At 34.6% G+C, this 22094-nt stretch overlaps 9 protein-coding genes across 9 annotated transcripts; 3 read left to right on the top strand and 6 right to left on the bottom strand.

Moving 5' to 3' along the window:
• Nucleotides 1–331: 331 nt before the first annotated feature.
• Nucleotides 332–2483, top strand: CDC5 (polo kinase; the record flags this gene model as incomplete). Its single annotated transcript, XM_020223188.1, has 1 exon — nucleotides 332–2483. The coding sequence occupies exon 1, from the start codon at nucleotides 486–488 to the stop codon at nucleotides 2481–2483; it is 1998 nt and encodes a 665-aa protein (XP_020078800.1). The 5' UTR covers nucleotides 332–485.
• Nucleotides 2484–2655: 172 nt separating this feature from the next.
• Nucleotides 2656–3190, bottom strand: RPB11 (DNA-directed RNA polymerase II core subunit; the record flags this gene model as incomplete). Its single annotated transcript, XM_020219469.1, has 2 exons — nucleotides 3022–3190; nucleotides 2656–2971 (listed from the first exon to the last, which is right to left on the bottom strand). Exons 1-2 carry the CDS (start codon nucleotides 3072–3074, stop codon nucleotides 2656–2658), a joined length of 369 nt encoding a protein of 122 aa, XP_020078799.1. The 5' UTR covers nucleotides 3075–3190.
• A 311-nt stretch (nucleotides 3191–3501) lies between these two features.
• Nucleotides 3502–9181, top strand: SIN3 (transcriptional regulator). Its single transcript, XM_020220461.1, has 5 exons — nucleotides 3502–3801; nucleotides 3856–3905; nucleotides 3960–4078; nucleotides 4132–4622; nucleotides 4942–9181. The coding sequence occupies exons 1-5, from the start codon at nucleotides 3743–3745 to the stop codon at nucleotides 8993–8995; spliced, it is 4773 nt and encodes a 1590-aa protein (XP_020078798.1). The 5' UTR covers nucleotides 3502–3742; the 3' UTR covers nucleotides 8996–9181.
• Nucleotides 9182–9295: 114 nt separating this feature from the next.
• HYPBUDRAFT_101962 (uncharacterized protein) lies at nucleotides 9296–13291 on the bottom strand (the record flags this gene model as incomplete). Its single annotated transcript, XM_020218164.1, has 1 exon — nucleotides 9296–13291. One exon carries the CDS (start codon nucleotides 13289–13291, stop codon nucleotides 9296–9298), a length of 3996 nt encoding a protein of 1331 aa, XP_020078797.1.
• A 620-nt stretch (nucleotides 13292–13911) lies between these two features.
• Nucleotides 13912–14938, bottom strand: HYPBUDRAFT_164332 (uncharacterized protein). The gene is made up of 2 exons (XM_020222661.1): nucleotides 14793–14938; nucleotides 13912–14736 (listed from the first exon to the last, which is right to left on the bottom strand). The coding sequence occupies exons 1-2, from the start codon at nucleotides 14835–14837 to the stop codon at nucleotides 13972–13974; spliced, it is 810 nt and encodes a 269-aa protein (XP_020078796.1). The 5' UTR covers nucleotides 14838–14938; the 3' UTR covers nucleotides 13912–13971.
• A 169-nt stretch (nucleotides 14939–15107) lies between these two features.
• On the bottom strand, nucleotides 15108–15894 carry RRS1 (Rrs1p). Its single transcript, XM_020220460.1, has one exon. It carries the CDS (start codon nucleotides 15776–15778, stop codon nucleotides 15170–15172), a length of 609 nt encoding a protein of 202 aa, XP_020078795.1. The 5' UTR covers nucleotides 15779–15894; the 3' UTR covers nucleotides 15108–15169.
• A 33-nt stretch (nucleotides 15895–15927) lies between these two features.
• Nucleotides 15928–18200, bottom strand: HYPBUDRAFT_151368 (ERMES complex Ca(2+)-binding regulatory GTPase). The gene has a single exon (XM_020220459.1). It carries the CDS (start codon nucleotides 17980–17982, stop codon nucleotides 15949–15951), a length of 2034 nt encoding a protein of 677 aa, XP_020078794.1. The 5' UTR covers nucleotides 17983–18200; the 3' UTR covers nucleotides 15928–15948.
• A 295-nt stretch (nucleotides 18201–18495) lies between these two features.
• Nucleotides 18496–18726, top strand: HYPBUDRAFT_103099 (uncharacterized protein; the record flags this gene model as incomplete). Its single annotated transcript, XM_020218242.1, has 1 exon — nucleotides 18496–18726. The coding sequence occupies one exon, from the start codon at nucleotides 18496–18498 to the stop codon at nucleotides 18724–18726; it is 231 nt and encodes a 76-aa protein (XP_020078793.1).
• Nucleotides 18727–18890: 164 nt separating this feature from the next.
• On the bottom strand, nucleotides 18891–21106 carry PRT1 (translation initiation factor eIF3 subunit b). Its single transcript, XM_020220458.1, has one exon. The coding sequence runs from the start codon at nucleotides 21078–21080 to the stop codon at nucleotides 18960–18962; it is 2121 nt and encodes a 706-aa protein (XP_020078792.1). The 5' UTR covers nucleotides 21081–21106; the 3' UTR covers nucleotides 18891–18959.
• Nucleotides 21107–22094: the final 988 nt, after the last annotated feature.

Below are 22094 nucleotides of genomic sequence, written 5' to 3'. Positions count from 1 at the left end.
TCGTAGAAAAGAAACGGTATTGGTTGTTACTTTACCCAATTAAGTTTATTTGTAAATAATCCTCATTAAAGACAATCTATCAACAAATTTTTTTTTTTTTTGTTTTATTTGTTTGTTACTTCTACCAAAATTGATCTAAATGAAAATATTAGTTTTAAGTAATAAAATTATCATAATACAAACAAATAAATACTAAACAATATTGGGTTTAGTTGGTTCCTACTAAACATTACTAGTTAAGAAAGAAAAACAAATACAAAAAGATTTATTAAACCTTTTTAATATACAAAAAGGTCAAACAAACAAAAAAAAAAAAGTCATTGAAAACTTCCACAAATAAGTATATATCCATCTATGAATCTTATGGATTAGTAACTTTTCATTACTCTTAACCTTTTATCTTTACTTTTATCTTCTTACTTGTATCTTTTTTATCTTTTTTACTTTTATCTTCTTTCCTTTACCTTACGTATCTCTAATCGTCAATGTCTGCTGTTCGTCATAATTTACAGCCTTTACAACCTTTGAATAATGGTACGCTTAACGCCAGATCCAATAATGTCACTCCGATTAAACCAATAAGACGTTCAAAAGAACATCAACTAGATGAACTCGAAGAACAACAACAACATCAACAACAACAAAAGGCTAAAAAAAAGAAGGAAAAATTATCTGCTTTATGTAAAACTCCTCCATCAATTGTTCGTACTAGAAATGGTAGAGATTATCGTCGTGGTCTCTTTTTAGGGGAAGGTGGGTTCGCTCGTTGTTTTCAGATGAAAGATTCTTCTGGTAAAATTTATGCTGCTAAAACTGTTGCTAAAGCTTCAATTAAAAATGAAAAAACTAAAACTAAATTATTATCAGAAATTAAAATTCATAAATCTTTAAAACATTCGAATATTGTTAATTTCATTGATTGTTTTGAAGATGATGTTAATGTTTATATATTATTAGAAATTTGTCCAAATCAATCATTAATGGAATTATTGAAAACCAGAAAAAGAGTTAGTGAACCAGAAGTTAGATATTTCATGGTTCAAATAGTTGGTGCCATTAAATATTTACATTCAAGAAGAGTTATTCATCGAGATTTAAAATTAGGTAATATTTTTTTCGATCCAGAAATGAATTTAAAAATTGGAGATTTTGGATTAGCTTCAGTTTTACCTTCAACTGATTCAAGAAAATATACTATTTGTGGTACTCCAAATTATATTGCTCCAGAAGTTTTAGGTGGTAAACAAACTGGTCATAGTTTTGAAGTTGATATTTGGGCAATTGGGATTATGATGTATGCATTATTATGCGGTAAACCTCCATTTCAAGCAAAAGATGTTCAAGTTATTTATGAAAGAATTAAAAAAACTGATTATAATTTCCCAATTGATAAACCAATTTCAAATGAAGCCAAACATTTAATTAAAAAATTATTAACTTTAAATCCTTTAGAAAGGCCAACAATTAATGAAATTTTAGAATTTGATTGGTTTAAAGGACCTTTCCCTGATAAAACTAATATAATAAGTTTAACAAATACTCCAGAAAATTTATCATCAATTTCAAAAGCTCAATCATCAATTAATTTTAATAATACTAAAATTAATGCCGGAATTTATACTCCAAAAATTAAAAATCCAGTAGAAATTTTAAGATCTGATTTACATTCTGAACAACCAAAAACTTTATTACCTCAATCATTATCTCCTGGTGATACTAGAAATAAATATCAAGAAATTGATCCAACAACAATGAATAATGGTAAAAAAAGAGTTAATTTTAATAATAAATATTCTAATTTAATTAAAAATTTAGATCAAGTTTGTTATGAAACGTATCATAATATTAGAAGATTAGATTATTCAAAATTTGATAGATTAGAAACAATTGAATTACCAAGTTGTGAAAATCCAACATTAATTAGTAAATGGGTTGATTATTCAAATAAATATGGATTTCTGTATCAATTAAATAATGATGATATTGGAGTTTTATTTAATGATGATAATTCAATTTTAAAATTACATAATCAAGATAAATTTTTAGAATTAATTATTAATGAAAATGAAGGATGGACATGCATTGAAAATTCAATAAGTCATCCACCAAGTCAAACAAAAAGACAATTAGAAATTGTTGATTTTTTCGCTAAATATATGAATAGTAATTTATCAAAAGTTAGTGAAAATGAAGAAAAAAGTGAAGAAATTTTCTTAAGACGTTATACAAGAACTTCAGATTATATTATGTTTGAAATGACAAATGGTAATTTTCAATTTAATTTTAAAGATCATCATAAAATTTGTATTTCAAAATTAGGTTTGGCAATTACTCATATTTCTCCAAATCGTTTAACTGAAACTCATCCTTTAATTTTAATTTTAAAACAAGGTAATTTCCCTTCATCTGAAGTTCCTGATTGTTTAAATAAAATATCAATAATTAAAGATGCAATTAAAAGAAAAGCCTTCCCAGAAGTTTAAAAAAATTTAACGATTTTGATTCCTTTGCATAAATATTTTCAATTCAAAAAAAAAAAAGTCTTTTGTTTTCTATACCTTTTAATGATTTTTAAACAAAAATATTATATATATTTAAATTATAAAAAACTTTTTCTAATATACAAGCATTATTATTATCAATATCTTTTAAGTATTACATATCTTCATCATTATTATTTAATAATGACTTAAGAGCCCATTCATCTTTGAATTTAGTTTTAATAACATCTAATTCACTAATTAATCCAGAACATGCATTCTTCAATGCATCTTTTGGACTATAATCATCTTCAGTTTGTATTCTCAAAATAAAATTAGCAAATAATGGATGCTCTACTTTATAAGCAGCGAAAATCACCCTTTCATCCTTTAACAATTGTGCTCTTAATAGATTAGCCAAGGTATGATCTTCTCTTTCTATTCTGATTAATGCTGCATTGGGCACTTTTGTATCCGGTGTTATCTTAATTCTAATCAGGTTAGTACTCAGTCAAAACACTTCACCCTATCAAATACATACTTATCTACCCCGTCCGGTAATATGAATAGTTCAAATCTATCTGGTGCGTTCATCTCTGGTTCTCTAGTTTCTGTTATTGATGTAGTAATCGATTCTTTTTGAAAAACTTAATAAGTTTGGAATTTCGTTCAAGAATCAACACACCCGTACATTCAAAAAAAGAACAAAACATCAGTACACCATAAAACTTCCGTGCACCAGAAATGTGAAACTGCACATAAACCAGAGCACCCACGAAGCAAAAGGTTACCCGTCGCTTTCAGCGAAACGTAAATAGTATGGTCTCTCATATAGACAGAGTGAGCGGTTAATTTTTTATTACACTTCTTCCCAATAATTCTTCAATCTTTATTCAACAAGTGGGTTTATTTAGATTACATTGAGTACCTGGAAGACATTTCTTACTGGTTAAGTGACTGAGTGATTGAATAACCTTTTCCCCCGTTGTTTTTTCATTTGAAGTGTACCTTTTTCTCTTAGTTTTTCTTTTTTTTTTCAATTTCCCCATCGACTTGATCAGTTTCTCCAAGTATTGAATTCACTCGTGTATTAACTTGGTTCATTGGTTTAGCATTTACTCTCTTTCAACTGATCTACCATTTGAATTGACTTTTGATTCGCTAGGTGCTTGTACTGATAATTTTTTTACCCAATTGGAAAAAAAATAGCTATCCTTCGATAAGCATCTTTGAAATATATTCAACAATCCACCAATTTGAAAATGACGAATCAACAAGATTTATGGAATAATCAACAACGTCCTCTAGGTCAACCATTCAAGTATGTACTGTTTTCATTTTCTTAGTTTGGGTTTAATACTAACATTTTATTTAGTGGTCGTCAGCATCCTCCAGTATTACCACCTCCTGCAACTTTAGAAGCGGGTATGTATACAGTAATCGATTAGTTGACAGTTCGGTTTACTAACTTATTTATAGGCGGTCAATCTTTTTATCCTTTACCAAGTCTTCCTAGCCTAGGTAATGGTGCAGGCCATCCACAACCTGGTCATGGATTTACTATTCCATCAATCAATCCAGGAAATGATTCCATTCATGTATGTATCTTAATTATATCCTTATCATTGTCAAAGTTACTAACTTTATCTAGTCCCACGATCAATCAAGACATAATCAAGGTATAAGAAGACATTCAGGTGTTAATATTCCCGGCCAATCTCAACAATTACCTCCTCCTTCATCCATAGCTCCAACTCCAAATTCAGTTAATGCATCTCTTGCTACTCCTACATCTTCGGCCCCACCACTTGCAACTGCTCCTTCAGTGTCACAACCCCAAGGTGTTTCTGCTGAACAACAGGCCCAAGCTCACCAACAGGCCCAAGCTCACCAACAGGCCCAAGCCCAAGCCCAAGCCCAACAACAACAAGTTCAACAGCAACAACAAGCTGCAGCAGTGGTGGCCGCCCAACCTCCCATTCCTCAAGGTGTCTTGAACCGTTCTAGTACTACTAATGTTTACAGACCATTGAATGTTAAAGATGCTTTGTCGTATTTGGATCAAGTCAAGGTCCAATTCTATAATCAAGCTGATGTTTACAATAATTTTCTAGATATAATGAAAGACTTTAAGTCTCAAAGGTATGTTCATTTCGAATCGTTACAGATAATTCATCTAATTTGAGTATCTCAGCCTAAAGCCCACATCTAAAGTGATTTTTTCTAGGTAACCAATCAATGGGGTTCAACTAAAATTGAGGCATACCAGAAATGTTGCTAGCGAAATCCAACCTTTCGTCCTGAATAGGTTTTTTTTTTCCTCACAGGTCCTCCAATTATTCCGCTCGCACATTTTCCCTCAATTGGCGTGCAAGGTATCAAACAACAAAGATTTTATTAGATGTGAGAAGTATCTGTTATGTGCCCTGTAAAAATTGAAAGCTACTAACTAAATTTATAGCATTGATACACCCGGTGTGATTGATAGAGTTTCTACCTTGTTTAGAGGTCACCCTAACTTGATTCAAGGGTTTAATACATTCTTACCTCCTGGTTATAAAATTGAATGTTCTTTAGATCCCTCTGATCCAAACCCAATCCGAGTCACTACTCCAAGCGGTACTACTACTAGACCAAATCTTAATGGCTCGTATGCTCAACGTTGGGGAAATGCTAGTGGTGAATCTCAAAATCAACAACAAGTTACTCATTCTCAAGAATCCCCTCAATTACAACATGGATCTACTGGTCATCAATATAGTCCGGAACAACAACACCCACAAGGTGAACAGCAACTTGCTCAAGATGAACAACAACAAAATGGTGGCCAAATAGAATTCAACCATGCTATTTCTTATGTTAACAAAATTAAAACCAGATTTGCTAATCAACCAGATATTTATAAACAATTTTTAGAGATACTACAAACTTATCAACGTGAGCAAAAACCAATTGGTGAAGTTTATGATCAAGTAACTGTTTTATTCGCAAATTCACCAGATTTGTTAGACGATTTCAAACAATTTTTACCGGACACCAGTAATCAACAAGGTTACCTTCAACAACAAGCTCAACAAATACCTACTCAACCACAAGTTGGTCAAGAACATGTATATTACGCAAATGGTTCTGCTCAATTACCGCCAGTTGGTAATTTTCAACCTCCCACAGGTACTGCTCCAGGTGGAGTTGAAAACCAATTTCAAGCTCAACCTGCTCCAATTGGTTATCCTGCTCAAAACCTTGAAATGCAACAAATTCCAGATTATCTTGAAAAGAAGAAGAAAGGTTCGGTCTCTCATGAGCAAAGTTATGATGCTAATTATAATCAAGAAGCCCAATATTCTACTTTGCGTACTGGTGTCCAATCAACTGCCAAACCAGGCAAATTGACTACTCCAGGTGCTTCTACCAAAGTTGAAACCGTTGGCACTGTTACTAATCCAACTTTGGTTCCGGGAATCCCTGAGCCAATCCCTCCATCAACTTCTGTTAAATCTTCTTCGCTTTCTGAAGAAATAAGCTTTTTCGATAAAGTTAAAAAAGCAATCGGTAATAAACAAACTTATAATGAGTTCTTGAAAATTTTGAATTTATTCACTCTAGACATTCTTGATAAAGAGACTTTAATTGAGAGAGTAGAGTCATTTATCGGCGAAGGTCACCCGGATTTGATAACTTGGTTTAAAATGTTTGTTGGTTACGAAGATAAACCTCAAAGTATCGAAAATATTACATTTAGAAAACATCAATTGGAGTTATCTTTATGTAAAGCATACGGTCCTTCTTATAGACAGTTGCCAAAGGCTGAAACTTATATGCCTTGTTCTGGTAGAGATGAAATGTGCTGGGAAGTTCTTAATGATGAATGGGTTGGCCATCCTACTTGGGCATCTGAAGATTCTGGTTTTATTGCTCATCGTAAGAACCAATATGAAGAAATTCTTTTCAAAATCGAAGAAGAAAGATTAGAATTTGATTATCACATGGAAACTAATTTGAAAACAATTCAAACTTTGGAAACTATTGCTAATAGAATTGCTAATATGACTCCGGAACAAAAAGCCAACTTCAAACTACCACAAGGTTTGGGCCATAACTCTACCACAATCTACAAAAAGGTTATCCGTAAAATATATGATAAAGATAGAGGTTTTGAAGTTATCGACGCTTTACATGAAAACCCTGCTGTCGCTGTGCCGGTTGTTTTGAAAAGATTGAAACAAAAAGATGAAGAATGGAAAAGATCTCAAAGAGAATGGAACAAAGTCTGGAGAGAAATGGAACAAAAAGTTTTCTATAAATCTTTGGATCATTTAGGATTAACTTTCAAGCAAGCTGATAAGAAATTGTTAACTGCCAAGCAATTGGTTAGTGAAATAAGTACTGTCAAGGTCGAACAACAAAACAAAAGGTTACATCCTTTGACACCAAAGCCACAAGAACAATTGAACTATAAATTTACTGACTATGATGTATTATATGATATTGTTAGATTAGCAGAAGTTTTCATTTTCCGCTCCTCAAACTATTCTGCCAATGACCGTGAAAAACTTAGTGCTTTCTTCAAGTACTTTATTTCTTTATTTTTCAATGTTCCAAACGATGTTATTAGCAAGGCAATGGCGGCTAGAAGTAATGAAGAAGCTCATGAAGAACCAATCTCAAATGGTGATCCTGCTCAAGAATCTGAAACACCCGATGAACCAACATCCGTCTCAAAGAAACGTCATCGTGAAAATGATTTATTACGTGATGTTTTAAAGAAGCAATCGAAATCCAAAAAGGATGATCGTGCTGAATCACCATCGCATAATTCAAGTGAATCTGAAGATCAAGAAGTTATTGACCTTGTGGAAAAATCAAGTGAATTATGGATTAAAGCAACCAATGCCAACTCTGGTTCTGATAGTCAAGATGCTTCCAAACAAGAAAGACGTGATAAATTTAATTTGTTTTGTAACACAACGGTTTATGTTTTTTTCCGTCATTTAAGAACTCTTTATGAAAGATTAGAAGAAATTAAAGGGATGAACGAAGTTGTCGGAAAGGAAATTAAATCTCGTAAAAATCCTCAGTTTGCAAAAGATTTGAATTTGTTATCTCACCAACTTGAAGAAATGGGAATTGAAATTGTGGGTAACAAAGATTGCTATAAACAAGTATTGAGCTTATCAGAAAAGTTAATGGAAGGTGATATTGAACATCAATGGTTCGAAGAGACTTTACGTCAAGGTTACAGAAACAAAGCTTATAAAATCTATACTGTTGACAAAGTTGTTCAAGCGATGGTGAAATACATGCATTCAATGATTACTGACTCGAAAACTTCTGAAATGATTGTCTTATATGAAAACGACAGAGCTAACCCAGTTTCTACTGCAAAAGATCAAATCTTATATAGGATGCAAGTCAGATCTTTAATGTCAAATGATGAAAATATGTTTAAGATCGCCTACAAAGAGTCTGATTCTACCGTCAATATTCAATTCGTCAGTATTGATGATTTAACCATCAATGATCATGAGAATGCTGAAGAAGAATACAACTACTATGTCACTAGTTATGTCATGTCTCATCCAACTGAAGGTGTACCTGCGTCGAAAATCAATATGCCATTTGCTAAATCCTTCCTTGATAACGTTGATGAAGATCAATGCGATGGCCGAGTTTCTGCTGGTTTGAGGGTTTCCATCTGTGAGAATTCATATCGCTTATTCTTTGAGGCTGGAGCACATGATGAATTTACCGCTAACTCTGTTTATAGTAAACCACGTGAAGATCATAGAACAAAAGAGGACAAGGTCAATCACTTGAAACAATTGATTGATAGCGAAGAGTTTGGATGGAAACTGGGATTAGAAGAAGATGCGAATACCAGCAAAATTGAAGAGAAAATTGACATTTTATTCAAAGATGGAGTCAAATCATATAAAAGTTTTGAAGTAGCTCAAGCAGATATTGAAATGAGAGATGCAGAAGCCGAGGCCGAAGCCGAAAAAGCAGAAATGAAAGTCGATGCTAAAACCGAAGGAGAAGCAGATGCAGATACTAAGGCAGAAGTAACAGCAAACTCGGAAAAAGTTCCAGAATCTCTGGGGACAGCTCCATTGGAAGAGTCAAATGTTGAAGATGACAATAAGAAGGAAACTGATACCGGAGAAAGCAAGGAAGAAAAACCAGCTGACAAGCACTTGGCTCCTCCAGCAAAGTCAAATCCTGACGCAACAATCGATGCTGACTCAACTGTCGTTCAGGAACATAACGATACAACTATCCACCAAGAAGCCAATGACACAACTGCAGATGATACTGTAAATCAAGAAGATGTCACCATGGCTAACGAAGATAAACAAAACGAACCACAAGTCCCTCCTTCAACGGCTCTGAGCAATGCTGCCACTGATCCTTCATCGACTTCTAATACTTCAGATTCTGCAATAAAAAATGAAACCGAGCCTTCAAGTGCATCCACAGCAAATGCAGCATCTGCTGAGATTCAAAAGACCCAATAAATCCCTGTTTTTTTTTTTCAACCTGTATTTTTATAAGTTGTGTTTAACGATCATTCTCTCATGTTGTTATTATTCCTGATGTTTATATTTTATTCTTTCTACAAAAACAGAAACGGCTCAATCTGATTATTCTCATATCATTGATGCTAGCTTAATTTTCATAATTTATACTTGCTTGCTTTTTTGTTAATTTAATTTAATGCAAATTTTTAAGATACTTTGAAAAAGCGTAAATTGTAGATTGTTCAATGAGATTAAAACTAAGGTGTTGTCTATAAAAGTTAAATTGTATTATAAGTCTTATCGTCTATTAAATCTACCTTCAGCTGCTGCCTTCGCTAACCTCTCAGTAGCGATACTATGGGCAAGCTTTTCACGCTGTTCCAACCTTCGTGCAACGTATGACTTCTCGTCCTTGATCAACAAAATCCTTAATATCATATCTTCAGCCAAAGTTTGAGCAGCGGTCGGATCAGATCTCGCCTCACGAGCTTCTTTATCAGCTTGGGCTCTGGACTTGGCCGTGGCATTTGCCAAAATAGTTTTATTCCGTATTATAGAGCCAGCCCTACTATTTCTTCTTTGAGGGGCCGCAAGAGAAGGTTCATTATCAAAATTGTTTCGGTCGCGTAACGTTTTGATAAAAGCAGGCGATAATCTCTCAACTTCCTGTTGTAAGAAGTCAACATCTCTGTCATAGTACACTGGAACTAATAACAACGCTTGATATTGTTCATTCTTCAAGTCTCGAACCGGAGGACCATTTCCATCATTATGAAAAAAGTCGAAGCACAAAAAGTTAAGCCATGAGAATACAGTTTCAAGTTCATTACTGGTCAAAGATTTTCCAAAGCCACTTATACCCATAGAATTAGTAACATTTGCCATAGCAGAGCTGACAGCTGATTGCCAGCCACCAGTAGATTCTGGTTTCAATTTAGAACCAATACTTGACAAATGAAATGTTTTAGCTGAGGCAAGTTTAGGTAATAATAGAGCATCTGCACTTGAAACAACAACTATCCAAGCTGCAAGCATGACTTTTAGTAATAGACTTTTCGTGAGAAACTCAGCCAATACTTGCAAATTCATGTTTAAGTAATTATACAAAGGCATCATGGCATCATCCATTTGGTCTTGAGTAGGCTTCAATTGTCCATTATTACCACAAATAGATTTAAGGTTACTCCTCGAAAAACAGTAATGAATAAATCTAGAAAATTTCTCCACGATTAATTTTATAGCTCTTTCTTGTGCACGTTTCAAGCTTCTATGTGCTCTTCCCATAACAAAAATAGCATCAACTCTTTCACTTTCAACAGCTATCTCAACAAGCACTCTTCCCTGAGAGTCTAGGTCGAGATAGATCTCTTGAGGGATTCCATCATGTTTGAATCTCAAGGGGTCCAACTGTAATAATGCTCGTCCACAAATTGAGTGCGTTCCAACTCGTTCATCCCAGACCGTAACGGAAATGGTAAGTGAAGTATTAGCTGGGAGTGTTACTTCAAACTCTTCATCCCAATCAGGGTTATTTGTGTTATTTACCACTCTTGTTTTTCCTATGGTCTTTCGGGCCATCGTATCGATCATGGTTATATATGGATGCATATTAGATAGATTTGAAGAAGCATTAGCCGATTTCAAGTTTTCAGCTTTGACCAAACGCAAGGAGAAAATGTGACTAGTGTATTTTTTCTGTAAAGAAGGATCAAATTCAGCAACTGTATTAGAAATCAGCACAGGGTCCAATAAATCTTCGAGTTTAGTTAGTTGATCCATCATTGCTGCGAGGTTGTTCAAGGCAATACATGTTCCAGGTTTGAAATTATAAGGTTCTTCTAATTCTAATTTATTACCGTTTTGAATATTGGAAACGACGTTCTTAACCTCATCAAACCAATTACCACTTTTTCTATTATCAACTTCATCACTAGCTTGTTGCAAAAGTTTTTTCTGTTCTTCTTCATCTAACTCTCTAATTATTTTATCAGAAATCTTCGATGAATAAGTCAAAACACCATCTGATATACTTTTCAAAAGAGAGGTATAAGCTTGAGCCAATTGAAATTCATTAGACCAATTAAGTTGATTAAGAATTCTCAAGAATTCTTTAACCAAAGTAAAAATATCCAAAACGGAAGAACTAAATTTCCGATTATCATCATTGAGATCGATAGGTTCGAAGGAATCTTTTTCGATGGCATTATTAATGATAGCACTAATTTTTTCACCACTTTCTTCTACCCATTCTTTCAAAAATGGATAGAAAAATTTCTCTAGATTGAACTTGAAAGGACTATTACTGACAGATACTTGGTTATAAATATACCTTATTTCGGACAATGATTTATAAGCTTCAATGGCATCAGAATAAGCTAATAGTCTGCCTTGATTTTTAGCATAAGCGTGAATATGCTTCAAGATATTTTTTGAATCCAATGCGAACATGCCTGTAAGAACTGCTGCAACGGTTCTACTGACATTCAAGAATCCCAAAAGGGGGTTTTTGTATCTTTTTTGCAATAACTTAGTATCACCAACTATGCTATCCGAAATATTCAAGATATGTACAATATCGAGAGTATCATCTCTTGGTAAATTGGCTAATAATTCGGCATACCTTGTTTCTGAGATTCTCAATAAAGTTTTGGAAAGCTTCTTCTCCCATTTCTTGGGTAATCCTGTTTCTTCAACTTTATGAAACAAAGTGTCGGACTCCAAATAATCCCCTAAAAACATAAGATAAGGGCCAAATTTTGGTTTGACTGTTTTGTTGAATATCATGGTTAAATTTTCTTTTATTGAGAAAAAGACCTCATTATATGTGTAGGTCAAATTTTTGACCCAGTCCTCTTGGTCTTTCAAAGTCCATTCTGTCTTTTCCTCCCAATCAAGTTTTCCATTATCTTCAACAATTTTTTTACAGGTATGAAGCATAGTTGTCGTAGTATCTAAATCAATAGGACCAAGGTCTTTCTGGTCGGAATTTGATTCCTGTGATAAGTTATCCTTTAAGATACCAGTCAAATGGCATGCAGTGTAAAGAGCAGTAGCTCTAGTTGGAAAATCAATTCTCCAGAAACGAGCACATAGATGGAGTAAATTATTTGCTTGTTTTGAAAGTAAGGGTTTTTCCAGAGCTGAATCAAATTCTAATTTTCTATTTTTAATAGTTTGATTTAAACATAATTTAGTCAAATTGACATAGTAATTTTTAGTGACATTGTTTTTAGGAAAAATATAAAAATCACAACCGGGCGGGAGAGGAGGAGTTTCCAAGAGCTTTAAGGAAGCAGGTATAGGATACTTGTTTTTCAAACTTTCACACGAAGCAGCTTCACGGGATTTCCAATTATTATAAGCAATCTCTGTTAGGAAACTTTTACGATTATATTGACCCAAATCTTTATTGAGGTAGAAAAGAATTTGTTTAATATCTTGATGCAATGTTTTTTCTTGTGACAAGTCTTTTAATTTGAAGATATCTTGTTGAAGTTTTACTTGATCGATATCGAAAATGCTTTTAATTAGATCAATCATTGCTTCTTCCATATCTGATACTCTGAAAGAAGGTTTCACGTACGAAACTGAGGATGACACCGAGTCAGTTGAGACTGATTTTGAATTGTTTGATTTAGAAGGTTTTAAAGATTCTTTATGTTCTTTTAATTTATTAATGATTGCATCACTATTTTTATCCTTAGGAATGAGAGAAATTAAAATTTGGACAAAAACTTCAGCTTGTTTGAAAACGATATCACTTATTTCATGTTGAGGAATAGTACCCATTTTAACCACCTCTTTATTAGCAGAAGAGACGAATTTCATGACTAAATATTCTGGTTTATTAATACGAGATATTTCTTGTTTTACATTTGGATCCAATAATTCACTATATAATCGAAGCAAAGAACGTCTTGTTAAGTCATCATAATCTTTACCTCTTTTTTTCATTGCAATTAGATTTAAACGAGTTTCTAAACTCGACAAAAGATTTGGAGGAAGTTTTAATTCATTATCATTTGAACTGATTTTAGAATTTCTCAAGATTTTGGAAGAAGAAGTTAAACTAGTTGAACTACTAGAAGGGGAATCTGAAGATTTGGATGGAGACTGAGGTTTTACTATTGGAGTATGGAATCGAGCTTCATTGATGTATTCCAACAAAATGATTTTCAACACTGATTCATATAAGTTATTCACATCAACAGTATCATAAGAATGATCTTCACTTAATAAGGTGGCAGAAGCCAAACTTTGGGATCTACCCGCAGATTCTCTTTTGGTCAGCATTGATTATCAAGTTTTGGTACATCAACTGGAAAAAAGAGCCAATTACTTCAGCAGAACCAAAAATCAACAAACAACAAACGAGTTTAACCTAACACAAGCAGTTGATGAAGTAGTATGAATATCTGGTTTGTTTTCTTGCCAATCTTATTTTTGTATTAGCCAAAAAGTACAGCAAACTGTTAACAATAACAACAATAAAGGCCCAAAGCTAATGAAAGTGAACGGAAAGTGGAAAGGAATGGAATGATGAATTTAAAATAGTAACAAAAAAACACTACTAGCGGCTGTCGAAGAAGCGGGTTTTTCAATTGGCAAAAAGGGCTACTTATCTTGTTCCGTTGTCCACTATTGAAAACCACTTTTTTTAGGTAAAGGGATTGATCACCAAGAGTAGCTTACCCAAATAATAAAGAACAAAGCACTGGGTTTCAACGAAAAGAAGTAGTTTCAACAAAAGAACAACAATTTGATCGTAACAAAAGAAAAAACACACAAACTATGAGAACTGCAGATGACATATGCGTTTTTTATACGCGAAATATCAGCTTCCCATTTACAATAAGCTAGTTACTACAAGAGTCACCAATACCAGTGGAGTAAGGATGAAGATATATATTACAGGAGATGAGAGAGAGATTACCCAAATGTTCAAGTTTCTGATTATTTTCTTTTTTTTTTTTTCAATCAGCATCCTCATCGGATTCTTCTGAATCATCTTCATCAGGGTCACCTAGTTCTTGGTCGTCATCGTCGTCGTCATCCTCTTCGTCGACATAGTCTGCAGACTTCTTCCCGTTGGGTTTCGATGAGGGAGGAGGAGGAGGTTTTGCTTGTAGTTCCCCGACTGATTTGGTATCACCGATTTCGTCTGGTTTGAAGATATGAGAAGTAAGTAATTTATTCATTTCAAAGATACCAACGGTTTTCTTCTTGAAGATTTTGTAAAGAGTATCGTTACACAAGATTTGTCTTCGATCGTTTGGGTTTTGGAGATTATTATCCTTGATGTAGGTCCACATTTGTTTGACTATTTGGGGTCTGGGAAGCGATTCGACCCCGAAAAGATTTTGCAAATCTTGCGATAAGTATAATGCCTGGTTGAAACCGTTATTAGGGGCCTTACGTTTCTTTTCACCGGCAGCGTTCTTCTTCGCCCTTGGTTTCCTGGGGGTTGCTTTACCGCTTCCTCTAGTCACTGGTCCTCTTATGGTCGATTTCAGCAATTGGCTAGCCATCAAGGCATCTTGTCGTTCTATATCTTCTTTTGATAATGGAGGAGGTTCCACTTTGTTCTTTCTTTTCTCGAGAAGATCAAAGTATCTTTCCATAATTATATCACTGATATCTTGTTTATGGGGCTGCAAGTTAATCCCAAAGAGTTCCTGTAATGCATTTCGAATCTTTTTCACCGTGATTTTCTCTAGATCAGCAACACTTAGTATGGCCTAAATTTCCCAGTTAGTATACTGATTGCAAACATCGGTATTTGATTAAAACTTACGTCAATGGTAGGAAGATACTGCTTCGGATTATACTCTTCAGTCATGGTTATAGTTGTAGCTATCTAAATTTTTCAATTCAACTGGTAAAGCGAGTGGTTCCCCTTATATCTGTCTCATGAATTACACCTTTAAGATTCCTTAGAAGTATTCAAAGATTTAAAGAGCTCAATCAAGGAATTGAACGGCTTGTTTTAATTTTCATATTTTTCCTGCTTTCGTTTTTAGCAAAAAAAGGCCCGTGCACCCATATAACCACCAAAATTTTTGCAGTATTAAAACAACCAGTACAAAATAATAGAATATACATATATATTGAAATATGGAATGATGAAGTGAAGAGTTATAACTATACAATTTATTTAATTCGTTAAAAGACTTAGGCAGATTGATTTTTCAAGTTACGTTTATGTTGTAATTCATTTTTCTTAACCAACTTCTTTCTTTCGGCACGGCTTAAGGTTCTTGGGTCAATCAATTCATTTTCGGTGTTCTTAACTTTATCATCAACCTCAACCAACCACTGGTTATCCAATTGTTTATTTTTACCTTTATAACCCCATTTAGGAACCCATTCACCACTGGCTTCATCGTAAACCATCTTACCGTCCTTGGCCTTAGCCTTGATACCCTTTCTAGCAGCAAATTGCTCCCATTTGGTAGGAGGTTTGGCTTTTGGAATGGCTTTTTCTCTTGGTAAAAGGGTGGTTGGTTCGGGTAATTGTATTAAGGTCAAGTTGGAATTTTGCCCAGTGGCACTATTACTATCAGTGGTGGTTTTAACCGGAAGGGATAAGATCTGGTTGATCAACAATTGTACGTTGTCTCTGGTTCTTGTTGCTAAATATTCTTCTCTTTGCTTTGGATCTTTCAACTGAGCATTATCTAATGGGTTTGGATCAAAAGTAGCCAAGTTCCCCAAATCAAAAGTATTGGGTATTGGCTTTTCCACGGTAACCGGCTTGTATTCTTCTTTATTATCAGACATCTCCTCGTTTATTAGTATATATATAGTTTATATTATTGAAAATAGTACCAAAGGGCTTGATTTGAATTTTTTTTTTTAATATCTTGAGATGCCCTTTTTTTTTTTTTCAAACTCTGCTCTTTTTCTTTTTCTTTTTTTTTTTTTTGTTAGTGCACTGAAAAATCCATCTCTTAGGCTCGAGAGCTTTGGACAGAGCTTCTCCAGATCCAAACAGAGACGGCGGCCATTAGAGTGATTGCACTTCCAGCCATGACCAAGTGCTTTATGTTCTCGAGGTCGGGGGTCTCCGGCTCTGTTTCTAGACCAGGGGTCGCAGTGCTGGGCCCTTTTGCAGCATCCACCAACTGGATGAAGAGTTCGTGCAATGAAGTAGTCCAGGCAGAACAGATATGTAATGGTGAGTTTAGAAATAAGTCGCGAGTGTAGTTTTCAGGCTGGACGTCTGACCGCTGCTGCTGTTTATCGAGATCAGCTTTCAAGGCGACAAACACTGAGGGAATATCATCTAACAAAGACGAATACTTTTCACGAAGCTCAACCAAATATTGGAAAGACTCGGGATCAGAAGAGTCGTAAGTATAACAGATGACATCGCATTGGTCGAGCTTCTTTTTGTTTTCAAGGATTGCAGGCTCTAATTCACCAAGTTCCTCCAAGATTAGGTAACACTGCTTACCACCCCTTAATTCTATATCCTTAGCACAAATTCTTGGTTTGATGGTAGGAGAATAGACATCACTATAGGTGCCTCTTAAAAACAGCTCGAGTAACGAAGTCTTACCTGACTTGGGTGCTCCTAGTAAGAAGCAATTGAACACATTCCGATCATTGACTGCTTGACGATAGAGCTTACCTTGTTTTTGTCGGAGTTTTCTCGGTTTGGTTACTTTTAAAGCCTTCACTGAGCTATCTTCATCGAAACCCAAATAAGCAAGGTATTCTAGTGTAGTTTTATGATCTAAAAAGGTGGTGAGATTCCACTGTGCTAACCAACCTTGTAATGAAACATAACCTTCTTCATTACACACAATTGAAGATGGGAATTGCGACTCTTGCCATAATCTGGGGATTCCTGGAGTGGGAATAAATAAATTATTCAACTCTTCTTCATTCAACCCACCATCGTTGTCTTTGTCAAATTTCAAAAACAAATCAACCAAGAATCTATATCCAGTAGGACTCAACTCAACACTTGAATTTGTATTGACATCAAATTTGGGGAAAATGAAACGATCACTCAAGGATAATGAATCGGTATAATGGAAAGTTCTTAATATGCCCCAAATGGTCTCATGTCTACCATTTTCAGCATACATTTTGTTTAACATTATGAAGGCATCTTCAGATAGCCCTTTACTTTCTCCATTTGAATCGACATCAGGATATATCTTCTTATCAACTGCCTTTCCTATCGATAGGTACTCTTGAAGAGTGGTGTCATATCCAAAACACTTTTTATGTAAACTCGAAAATTCTTCAAAATTCAAATAACCATCTTGATCTTTATCACAAAGGAAAAATACCCGCTTCAATGCTATCACCGCAGCCGGCTTCAAATTACGTTCTTTTGAATCAAACAAAGGTGAAATCGGGTGAGTGATCGCTCTTTGACATAAATAAAACGCTTCAACAACATTAATATTATCTTTAGCGCTACACCGAACACACGCTTCAATCTCTTTAAACTCCTTGATCAAGGGTATGAACTCGTCAGCATTTCGGCTTTTAAGCGAATTGGATTCATGTGCACTGCTTTTTTGAATAAGATCACATTTATTTGCACAAACAATAATCGGCAAATTGACCCCCATGGATCTGAATAAAGTCATCCAATGTAATGAGATTCTTTCATATGTGTAATGGTCGGAATAGACCAACAATAAAACGTCGGCAAGTTTTAATTCCCTTTGGAGCGTGGTTGAATCAGAAGCTGTAGTATCAACTATCACCGTTATCTGAGGTATCGATGACAGAACTTTCCGACTTCCTTCTCTATTAGAGCTTCTAGTCCTATCTATTTTCTTCTCTGGACTCGAAATGTACTCATCATAACTGTTCACGTAGTCTTCCTTGGAAATGGTAATGGGTGGAATTGTTCGAGGTAGCTTCGGTATAAACTTCTCCTTCACCAATGATGCAATAATTGAAGATTTCCCAACACATTCATCTCCACACACAACTACCCTGAGAGCATCATGGGACATGTTCGGTTGCGTTAATTAAGTCAATCCTTGAATCAATGATCAGTGATTCATGCTTTTCATTGATTCTGGTATCGATTCAGTATAAATTTAGTGCGGTATGGATGTTTTTGCAGGATTATTTCTCTACTGACCCAATAAGTGCCACCATTAGAAGCTCAAACTACCTGTTCAGCCACCTTAAAGACTTGAATAAGCTTAAATAGAAAAGGGCATCCAAGACCTCTGGTCCGAGGGAGCTATGGTAATGTTGTTGTATAAGATTCCTGGCCGGACTCCACTGAAAAATTCTCATTTCCGGTTGAGAGCATTTCAGCCAGTCGAGTACGCATTAATAATATTGAATTCTTCATCATAGATCTAACCTTCTCTTTATTAAGTATACCAACTACACACATGATGCTTAAGTCATTCACTCCAAGAGCGTCCGCTGCTTTCAGACCAGCCTTAAGGGTGCCAGCCTTCAGATTGCCAACTGTTGCTACTCGATTCTACTCTCTGGTGGAAGAACCAGTGATGGATGAATATGAAAAAAAGATTTACTCCATGCTACAAGACAGTTTCCTGCCAAAAGCGTTACAAGTTAAGGACGTTTCAGGTGGATGTGGATCCATGTTTGCTATTTTGGTTGAAAGTGAAAAATTCAAGGGTATTCCAATGATTAAGCAACATAGATTAGTCAATGAAGTTTTGAAAGATGAAATTTCCAAATGGCATGGAATCCAATTACGTACCAAATCAGCATAGATACTAATGATTTCCCTTTATACTTATTTATTTATTCGAGCTTTTTTGTTTGCATTCTTCAGCTTTGTTTAGTTTTTCTTATAAACGTGTATATATAGTCTTCAATAAAAAGATATAATGAAAGAAATCGAACATGTAAATACGAAAACAAAGATTATAAGTTACGTTAGACAAATTATATTGATATACTATATGTTACAAAAAAATTTTTAAGGTAATTTGGAGGAAGATACTTAAATAGATTCAACAATTTCTTCTTTTTCTTCGATGATTTCTTCTTTAATTTCTTCAATGATTTGAGCTTCAACTTCGTTTTCTTCTTGAGATCTGTTGGCATATTTCGATCTATAACTTCTCCATTCTTCTAAGAGTTGTCTACGGAGTAAGATAGCTTCTCTAGTGGCAGCATCAGCTTCCATAGCATCAGCTTCATCGAATTGAGCACTGTATTCACGCAAGTTCTTCTTGACCTTCTTTCTATCGTTTGCAGTAAGTAAGGATTCTGGTCTTGGTCTCCAAATAAATTCTTTGAAGTGATCAATGGTTTCATCTCTTAACATGTTACCAGTGAATTCGTATAATTTATAACCGTTTTCAATGGTATGAGCCCAAGAAGAAGACCAAGCAGCAAGGAATCTACCAGATGGGTCCCAAGAAAGATTGGTAATACCGGAGAATTTTTCAGTCTTTAATAATTTAACGTTATTCAAAGATTTCTTATCTTCTTCAAAATTAGTATCATAGAAGTCTAATTCACCACTTGATTTAGCAATGGTAGCAACAACAACAAATCTACCTTGAGGTGACCAAACAACAGTGTTAGAATGTTTATCAGTAACTGATTTGAAAACTTTATATTTGGTAGCTTTGTTCTTAGCGACTTCTGGGCCATAGAAAGAAACAGTATTTCTTGGAATGGCTGGATTATTATCACCGTTATCTAATCTAGAAATAGTAATAAATCTCTCTGACTTTGGTTCCCATGCAAAATTAATAACAATATCTTTTAATTCTAATTTTTCAACTGGAATATCTCTTTCGGTAAGTCTGAAAAATTCCAAATTAGAAAAGAAAGTCTTACGAGATTTAGTATGACGATCAACTTTAACACATAAGAATCTACCTTGGTCTTGCCAATGCATTTTACAATCTGAAACTTGGAACAAGTTAATAGTTCTAATGACTCTTCTTGATGGAATTTGCATAAGAGCAACTCTAGCAGTTTGATTAGAACTTTCAGGAGTCCAATAAGATAAGACGTGTTCACCACCTTCGGTTTTAGAATCACTAAGGTGGACACCAGCTGGAGCCCATTCAAAATCAACGATATCATCAATTTTAACCAATTTTTTATCTAATAATTGGAAGTTAGAGGAATCATAAATAGCTAAAGCACCTGGACCTTGACGAGCACAGTATTTATCATCGTGCGACCATTTAACTAATGGCCATGGCATTTCTTTTTGATTTTCCAAATGTGGAGGTAATGCAAAAGTTCTGGCAGGTTCACCACTATGTAAATTCCAAATAACTAATTTATGACCAGCACTTTCTGGACCAAATGGGAAACCTTGTTGCTCTGCAGGATCTTCAGGAAATGAAATTGGAGTTGGCGATAAAGTAACCATGAAATTTTCATTTGGCGAGAAATCAACTAAACGAACTTGATTATGGATGAATTTATTGATTCTACCAAAATCAGCACCACCCCAAGCTTGAACACCTTGTGGGTGAACAGAAAATAAATAAGTACCTTTTGGAGTAAACTTGGCATATTTAGTGGTGAAGTTCTTTCTTGGTTCAATAACTTCTTCTGGATCATTTTGTTTCTTATTCCAGTAAACACCAACAGTTTCAGAAAAATGTAAAGCAATTTGATCACGGCCTCTTTCATCTTGTAACCATGATTTCAAATAACCGTGATCTTCGAAAGGTGGAATTTCTGGTTCTTCAAATTCATCTTTGATATTACCTTCTGCACCAAATTTTTCAATATCAGTTAATCTGTTAACTAATAATCTATGTTTTTGATCCAACATTCTACCGTTTAATTGTTTAACGGCAGCATCAGCTTGTTCAGCACTTTCGAATTGGACAAACAAAAACCCTTTGGTCTTGCCATCTTCGATAGGCATGTACACACCTTCATCACCTTCAACAACATTACCAACAGTCTTGAATAACTTTTTCAAAACAAGAGTCAATTTGTCGGCTTTTGATTCTGGTGCAATTGGTGCACCATCAACGACAACGTAGTTGTCTAAACCGAAGTGCGGGTTAACAGCATACCTTTCCTCCAAATCGGAGAAGTCAAGCTCATCCAAGTTGATATCAATATCTTCAAATTCAGACATCTTTGTATAATTATAGCTAAAAGAACTGAACTGAAAAATTAAGCTTATACTGTTTTATTTGACTGTCCGCGTTGAAAAAAAAAAATTTTTTTTCTTCAGTTGTTGATGCTGAGACGTGCACACTACCATTATACTTTGTGTATTTTAAATGAATGCAAAAGATTGAATTATCTACTATTTACGATCTACTAGTTCTCTAAGACGGGCATTTTCATCTTCTAGTTCCTTCAAGCGCCTCTTTGATTCCTTACTTTCGTAGACTCTGGCTTCTCTTTCTGCTTTCCAGCGGTTTGAGAGCTCTTCTATTCTCATTTTGGACCTAGGTGATGTCATGGTATTATTGAGAGAGCCATATTCGCTTGTATTGTCCTTAGAGTCGCAATTATCGATTTGTTTCGAAAGATTGTCATTTATGACATTAAGCTGGTCGATTCTTTCGTGAAGCTTTTGAATATAAGTGTCAGATTTAGACTTAGCATCATTTTCTCTTAATAATAGTCTGACATGATCATTTACAATGATATCCACCGCTCTGGCAAAATATTCGAAGATTGACTTGTGATAGTCTCTGATCAGGCCAATTTCAGAAGACGACCAAAAGGAGTTTTCACCATTTTGTTTAGATTGACTACTCTTGTTGATTTTTCTGGACAAATTTTCAATTTTCTTTTTAGGTTCTTTTAATGAAGAATCATCTGCAATCTTATTAAATGATTTGAGTAATTTCTGAAACTCGTAAACATCAAACAGAATGAGTGCATCAAATTGGTATTCAAGAATATTGACCATCTTGATAAATCTGTCGTTGGCTTCATTACTTGTCTTCTCATTATCTGTATCTGCTACCGTCAAGGTAGTGACTTTATCCGTTAAGCTTTGAACAGTGTTTTGTAATTTCGATTTCTCCTCAGTTAGTGATTCGATCTTATAAGCAAGTCGAATCTTTTCTGCTTTCAAAATCCTTTGTTTCTCAACAGAAAGATCGAGTTCTTCTTTTAACTTATCGTTGACCAT

This window comes from Hyphopichia burtonii (assembly GCF_001661395.1).
Source record: "Hyphopichia burtonii NRRL Y-1933 unplaced genomic scaffold HYPBUscaffold_1, whole genome shotgun sequence".
Classification (NCBI taxonomy): Eukaryota; Fungi; Ascomycota; class Pichiomycetes; order Serinales; family Debaryomycetaceae; genus Hyphopichia; species Hyphopichia burtonii.
This window is presented reverse-complemented; position numbering and strand designations above follow the sequence as displayed.

Coding starts and splice junctions, on each gene's coding strand:
- SIN3 (XM_020220461.1), top strand. CDS start 3,743: ATGACGAATCAACAAGATTTATGGAATAATCAACAACGTCCTCTAGGT. Junction 3,906..3,959: donor TCCTGCAACTTTAGAAGCGG/GTATGTATACAG, acceptor ACTTATTTATAG/GCGGTCAATCTTTTTATCCT. Junction 4,623..4,941: donor AAAGACTTTAAGTCTCAAAG/GTATGTTCATTT, acceptor CTAAATTTATAG/CATTGATACACCCGGTGTGA.
- PRT1 (XM_020220458.1), bottom strand. CDS start 21,080: ATGTCTGAATTTGAAGATATTGATATCAACTTGGATGAGCTTGACTTC.
- HYPBUDRAFT_164332 (XM_020222661.1), bottom strand. CDS start 14,837: ATGACTGAAGAGTATAATCCGAAGCAGTATCTTCCTACCATTGAC. Junction 14,737..14,792: donor AGTATCTTCCTACCATTGAC/GTAAGTTTTAAT, acceptor TGGGAAATTTAG/GCCATACTAAGTGTTGCTGA.
- RRS1 (XM_020220460.1), bottom strand. CDS start 15,778: ATGTCTGATAATAAAGAAGAATACAAGCCGGTTACCGTGGAAAAGCCA.
- HYPBUDRAFT_151368 (XM_020220459.1), bottom strand. CDS start 17,982: ATGTCCCATGATGCTCTCAGGGTAGTTGTGTGTGGAGATGAATGTGTT.